The sequence below is a fragment of the Grammomys surdaster genome, unplaced genomic scaffold, assembly GCF_004785775.1.
Source record: "Grammomys surdaster isolate TR1022 unplaced genomic scaffold, NIH_TR_1.0 237, whole genome shotgun sequence".
NCBI lineage: Eukaryota > Metazoa > Chordata > Mammalia > Rodentia > Muridae > Grammomys > Grammomys surdaster.
In genome coordinates, this window is record NW_021604682.1 from 3,814 (window position 1) to 10,761 (window position 6,948).

At 51.6% G+C, this 6,948-nt stretch overlaps 1 protein-coding gene across 4 annotated transcripts; it reads left to right on the top strand.

Moving 5' to 3' along the window:
• Window positions 1–4,396: 4,396 nt before the first annotated feature.
• On the top strand, window positions 4,397–5,167 carry LOC114626538 (keratin-associated protein 10-4-like). Of its 4 annotated transcripts, none has more exons than XM_028773964.1 (2): window positions 4,397–4,577; window positions 4,662–5,167. In XM_028773964.1, exons 1-2 carry the CDS (start codon window positions 4,397–4,399, stop codon window positions 5,165–5,167), a joined length of 687 nt encoding a protein of 228 aa, XP_028629797.1. The 4 variants fall into 4 exon arrangements, with proteins under 4 accessions (XP_028629797.1, XP_028629796.1, XP_028629798.1 ...); XM_028773963.1 differs by having other exon boundaries at window positions 4,397–4,570; window positions 4,643–5,167; XM_028773965.1 differs by having other exon boundaries at window positions 4,397–4,547.
• Window positions 5,168–6,948: the final 1,781 nt, after the last annotated feature.

The window sequence follows — 6,948 nt, forward strand, 5'->3', positions numbered from 1 at the left end:
TGGCTTGCAGGTTCAAAGGTTCATTTCTTTATCATCAAGGTGGGAGCATGGCAGCATCAGGCAGGCATGGCATTAGAGTCTGACCTCTTGTTCTGAAGGCAGCTAGGAGAAGATTGACTCTCACATGGCTAGGAGAAGGGTCTCAAAAGCCCACCCTCACAGTGACACACTTCCTCAAACAAGGCCACCTACTCCAACAAGGCCACACCTCCTAATAATGCCACTACCTCGGCCAAGCATATTCAAAATCACCACACCATGACAGTGGGTGCCTGAGGTGGGCCAGAGAAGGACGGAAGGATCACTCAAGGACAAGGAACCTGGGGTGAGCTAAGGCACACACTGATGACAACCAAATGTTGTAGGAATGTTCTGATACCCTTGACCATACTTTTTAAGTGGTGGCTCCATGGCGAACCAAGCATTTCTCAGAAAAACCACCTAGTAGGAGCCACAGGTCATCATTGGGTCCCTGCGGCTAACAGCCTCACCCTTCATCTTAGCCAGGACACTGAGAACATAGGATCCATAGACACATACCCTTAATGCTGAAGGTAAACTCTGAAGTTGAACCTGATAGTCACAGATCAGGGCTTAGAGAATGGCTGTGGGTACCAGAGATCTTCAGATGACTGTGCTGATCCTAAAGAAGAACCATTAACCCACCTCAGGTGCCCAAGATGGATGTCACCTCTTGTGGGGCGGTGGGCTGTGAGAATCAGCTGGGTGCCTGTTTGAGCACAGGCCTCGAACCCTGGACCCTAATGGGACGGAAGGCATTTGGAGTCGCTCCTGGCTCCTTTCACTCAGTCTCAGCCCCCCACAGCTCCTTCCACAGAGACGTCTATGGCCACCGGTCATGTAGGAATAGTGCCTCAGGCTCTCCCACATGTAGATGAGGCATCCCCAAGCTCTCAGACCAAGCCAATAGGGGTTATCTGCTGTCAGACTCTAACCCACCCCAAAACTGTGTATAAAGACCCTATTCAGGAGAAGTAAAGGTGTGCAGGAAATCATCCGAGAGTTGTCCGAGAGTTTCTATCGCAAGAGCTGTAGCACTTGGGAAGAGATCTGCTCTCCCAAAGTGCCTTCAGGACCCTCCCTTCCCTGCTAGCTAGCTGGCACCTCACCACCTCACAAGCACAGCTGGGACCAGCTCAGCAGAGGCAACAGCAGAGGCAGTGAAACCAATTCCTCCTTCCTGCTCGTACTCTGTCCCCTTGGCCCAGACCCCCGCACCAGGCCAGGCCAAGCCAGAGATCATCACGGGATGCCCTCTGGAACAGGGACCTGCAACCTCTAACCCAGCAAGGGACAGACAAGCCACCTCCCACAGAGTCTCCTGTGCTGGGGTCACTTCAGCAACATGACCAAGTGACTGGGACTCTTGCCACAAACTTGGTAGCCATCAAAGGACTTGGGCAAGTCAGAGCAGGAAGATGCATGAGTGGGCAGGTGATAGCACACAGTCCAGGGAGTGGGACAGCACCTCAAGACACCCACGAACACCTGACACCTTGAGCAAGGCTGAGCATCAGCCTGAGAGTCCCTCCAGCCCCGAGTCACCTCCGAGGAAGCTAGCCTCGGAAGATGAACCATGTGCCAACAGGAATACTTACAACAATGTACCATAATAAAAAAATTTTAAAAATCTGCTGTTGTAGTAAATATTTAATTTCAAGTTGGAGGTTTCTACCCCACTTCAGATCATTCAGTTCCCAGACAAAAGACATAAAACTTTTATATTCATAATAAGCTTTTAAAGCACCAGAGCTGGCCAGATATCTACCCTCTAAGCTATTTTTGCTTACTTTCCTATCAATAACCCTGAGATATAATTTATCATGTTCTTCCCAGGCTGCTCTTACTCCAACTGGCCAGCTCTCATGGCCAGATTTCCATGACTCATCTACCCTATGGTGTCTTCTCCTCTCTCCACCTTCTCCATCCCTTCCCGTGGTCCTGCCTCCGACCTCAAACCCAGAAACTGAGACCTCGCCTACCTCTCCTCTGCCTGGCGACAGGCTCTCAGCATCTTTTTCTACTTTTACATTAAGAAACAAGGTCACACAGCATCACTTGGTGTGCATGAGGATCTTCTCAGCTCCCAGGCAACCAGATCTTGGGGTTCAGTGTTATCATGGTGAAACATAGCAACAGACCTCACCTCAGCAGCCAGCATCGTTTTTCCTGCAATTTTTCATCTTGGAGTTTTCCAACTTCTGGAAAGTAAAATTGGTAGACGCAGGAGGTTGTGAACCAAGAGCAGGAAGCTATCCTAGAGAATGAGGACAGGGAGGGAGAAAGGGAGAGGGAAGGTAGGAGTGAAGGAGGAAGATACCCAAAGTTCTTAGAAACTAAAACAGGAGCACATAGGTGAGGGTGTTTGCCAGCAGGCTACAGGATGGGCATAGCGTGTGGTATGGCTGAAGTGGGGATGTTGGGGGGTGCAGGGGTGCAGGGGAGCTAAGATGCAGATCAGGAAAGCTGGAAGCTGGGAGCTGGGAACCAGGGTAGGGAAGGCAGGAGAGAGCATCAGGAGCCAGGGAGGATGGAGTCCCAGGAATGGACGGGAGACTCAGACTAAGATAAGAAGCTGAAAGGACTCGTGAGACCAGAGCTGAGGAAACCATCACAATGCTGGGAATTGGAGGTGTGGGGCTGACTACAGAAAGGATACAAGGTTCTAGAAACAGATGAGTTTACCAGAAGACTAATCCAGTCATAAGCCCAAGATGGTAACACAGTTCTGGGATGTGAAGGCAAGAGGATCAAGAGTTCAGGGCAAACCTTGGCTACATAGTAAGGCCATCCTGGACTATAAGTGCTACTGTCTCAAAAAGATTTAAAAAAAAAAAAGGAAATAAATAGTTGCAGGTATACCCTGCTGCTCCCAGCAACCCAAGAGAACACCCAGCCATGCCTCAGAAGGGAAGCCAGCCCTCTCTGCATAGCTATGGGATACACAGATCTGTCATGGTGGCTTCAAAGACTGATCCAGACAGGAGATGGCAGACATGTCCCATTGAGGCCACACTGGGAGGGGTGAGTCTACCTGGAGTGTCCACAGAATCTTAATTTCATAGAGAGTTAAAATGACTCTCTAGTGGCAGAATGTGTCTGGAAATGGAACTAGGACAATCTCACAAGGAAGAGTATGAAGGATAAAAAGAGGAAAATGGGGGATCAAGACGTGCTGACGGCTTACACAAGAAGGCACCATCTCTAGAGTCTTGGAAGGAAAAGCCATGGGAGGGAGAATTGGGTTTTAAGATAATCCTGAGATGAAAGTTCATACTAAAGTATCCGTAGTACATAAAGCAACACATAGCTGGGACACAGGCATTCTAGAACAAGCCCAGCATTCAGGAAGGGAACAAGAAACAGAAGTTGAAAGGCAGCTGAACCGTGGAGAAACTCCACTTGCCTCTGCTCAGTAACATGGAACCCAGAATAAGTATTGTCACCTGTGCCTTGAGAGACACTGGTTCAAACCCAGAATTTTTGCTTTCTTGCTTGTTTTCCGAGACAAAGTTTTTCTCTATGTAGCCCTGGCTGTCTTAGAACTCACTCTGTAGACCACACTGGCCTCAAACTCAGAGATCCGCCTGCATCTGCCTCCCTAGTGCTGGGATTAAAGGTATGCACCACCGCTGCCTGGATCCAAACCCAGAATTCTATACCTAGCCAGACTATCCATCATGGGGCAGGCAGGTAGACCAGGAGCCTCTGAAGTGTGACCACTGCAGGTGTAAAGCCTCTGGCCTTGGAACAATGTGAAAAAATGACAATAGAAAAACCTCAGGGTCTCATTGGAAATACTGAGATCTCAGGAGGATTGGACACCATAAAAGAAGACATCAAACCCTACCCGAGCACTGTCTCCCTCACAAAGCACACACAGGGTTCAGGGAGCACACACAGCCCTCTGCCAACAAGCCTCTGTGTACACCCTGCTGTGTAAGACTTGGGTCTTGCTAGCATTTGAGGAGGAACAGAGTACCTGTCCACACTCCACTGAATGACTTGTATTATGGAAGGCGTGTGTTTTTCATTCTGCTTGTTTTAAAATGTTTGAGACAATAATAATAATTAGCAATATCAGGATAACAAATACTCGTTGCCATGGAGCCCTGCTCACATATGACACCCCACAGGGGAAGTGGCCTCAAATGTTTTCCAGGCCTTCAGCACAGTCCAAACAAAAAACACATAGGCATGCACACAGCGCTAATAAAGGAGGCTCCAGCAAACAGGAAGGAAAGCCTGAGAAGTTTCTCACTGGGACAACACAGGTTCAGGGAGGTATAAAAGCTAACAGCCAGCTGCTCACACACACACACTCACACACACACACTCACACAAAGACTCTCAGCTCCTACTAGACCTGCCCGCCATGGCCACCTCCACCATGTCTGTCTGTTCCAGTGACCTGAGCTACAACAGCCGGGTCTGTCTGCCCGGTTCCTGTGATTCTTGTACTGACTCCTCCTGGCAGGTGGATGACTGCCCAGAGAGCTGCTGTGAGCCCTCCTGCTGTGCCCCCAGCTGCTGCCAGCCCAGCTGCTGTGTTCCTTGCTGTGCCCCCAGTTGCTGTGTCCCCTGCTGTGCCCCCAGTTGCTGTGTTCCCAGCTGCTGCCAGCCCAGCTGCTGTGCCCCAGCCCCCTGCCTGACCCTCGTCTGCACCCCAGTGAGCTGTGTGTCCAGCCCCTGCTGCCAATCTTCCTGCTGCACACCCTCATGCTGCCAGCAGGCTAGCTGCCAGACAGCTTGCTGCACCTGCTCCCCCTGCCAGCAGCCCTGCTGTGTGACCCTTTGCTGCAAGCCTGTGTGCTGCACACCCATCTGCTCTGGCTCCTGCTGCCAGCAGTCTAGCTGCCAGTCCTGCTGCTGCCAGCCCTCCTGCTGTGTGCCTGTGTGCTGCAAGCCTGTGTGCTGCACACCCATCTGCTCTGGCTCCTCCTCCTGCTGCCAGCCCTCCTGCTGTGCCCCTGTCTGCTGCAAGCCCTGCTCCAGTGTGTCCCTGCTGTGCCGCCCTGTGTGCAGACCTGCCTGCTGTGTGCCCACCTCCTCCTGCTGTGTGTCATCCTGCCAGCCCAGCTGCTGTCGCCCAACCTCCAGTGTGTCCCTGCTGTGCCGCCCTGCCTGCTCCAGACAGGCCTGCTGAGGCCTCTCGCGCCAGAAGTCCAGCTGCTGACAGATTGGGTCTCTCAGCCTCTGCAGGCTACATCTTTGTCCCTAAGCAATTCTTCACTCTGAGGAGCCCCTGGAAGATGCCTGGGGCCACCAGAGTTGTCTCACTATGGAGTGGGGGCTACACAGCTACTGCCTGATGGGGTTTGAAGGTACTACCAAGCCCCTCCCCCTACAAATTCCTCTGTGACACAGATAGCAGCCCCCTTCTCGTGACCATGCATCCACACCAGATGTGGCAGGTCCACTGCTGTGTTCAATAAAGTGTTCGTGTCAGGAGCTGTGAGCTGTGTGCATTTTCTGGAACCTTCTAGGGCTTCACACCCTGTCCGCCACGGCCCTATGTGCCTTGCCCAGTAAAGCCAGACACAGAAAGATTTCTCCGATGCCAAGTCAGGACCCTGGGACCCAACCTAAGGCAGCCGTGTGTGTGTGTGTGTGTGTGTGTGTGTGTGTGTGTGTGTGTGTGTGAGTCTCTAGGCATGCTTGCTGGCTGAGAATCCAGAGAACACAAGCTGGGGTGGGGGTGGGGGTGGGATGAGGGTGGGGGAGGTGCGGGGGCTTCCAGGTCAGGAGGCCTCTTGTGAAAGAGGTTTCCACCCAGCCTGCCTCAGATCACCAGAATGTGAGGATGACCTCCTGCTGTGATACCACTGGCCTCAGGACCTTAAGGCCTGGCTGAGGAGGAACAAGGGGAAAAGACCCTCCCCCCAGAGGTGATACAAGGGACAAGACTGGGTTCCCAGCAGACCACCAATACCAGGAAGGCAAATGAGGGAGCGTCATTAGACCAACCAGGAAAGCTGGTGTTGAGGCGGAGGCAGAAGACAGAGGAGCAGGACAAGTGGACAGATGGGAGCAGAGACCCCTCTGTGGACAAGGATGGACAAGGTCCATCCTACCCCAGCTGAACACCCTATGGGAAGAGTTGAACAGGAGCCCCAAGTGAAGGATCTCTGAACACAGTAGGAACATTTGAAGCTGCACTGTTCCCACTTGCTGGGATTATTCATGTCCTGAATCTGTCACTGGGATATTCAAATATCCCAAAGAGAATGGCCATCCCCTGGGGACAGAGAGGAAGGTCTCCCAGCTGTGCTGCTCAGCTTTCTGGTGCACAGCAAAGCATCTGAGAGAATCAGTGTAGTGAGAGGAGTGTTTGGCTTGAGTGCACGGTTATCTGTCATTGTCTCAGAGTGTGTGGCAAGGCACACGAGAATGTACAGCAAGCGGGAGAGGAAGGAGACAGGGTCCATAGGCTAGCTCCATCCCTGGTCCCTCCTCACCACCTCTTTCTCTATGATTACTGTCTGTCTGGAGGTAAATGGCTTTGTCCTCTACCGTGATACTCTCCCAACCACTGGTCCCAAATCAGCTAAGCCAAAGAATAAGAACCAAAACCTTTGCAACCATGAACTAAAATAAATCTTTTCTCCATGAAGTTGATTCTGTCGGCATTCCTCGAAGAAGAAAGGCGAACTGGGAAGAGTGAGCCACTTTACATTGGACGATCACAAGGCTACAGTCTAAACCTTAGCAGAGAGGGAGACCTGGGAGTCTGCTGTCATCATTACTGGACTGGGGACATTCACAACTTACAAAGTCATTCTCTGTGGCCAGCAGAGTGTCCCTGGGGTGTCAGGTAAGTGTCTGTAGGACGAGGAGGTGACATAAAGTTTCATTGCTAGGCTCTATTGGGCAGGAGCTCCCCCAAGGAAATGACAACATATTGATGCTTATTACATATTTGCTGCT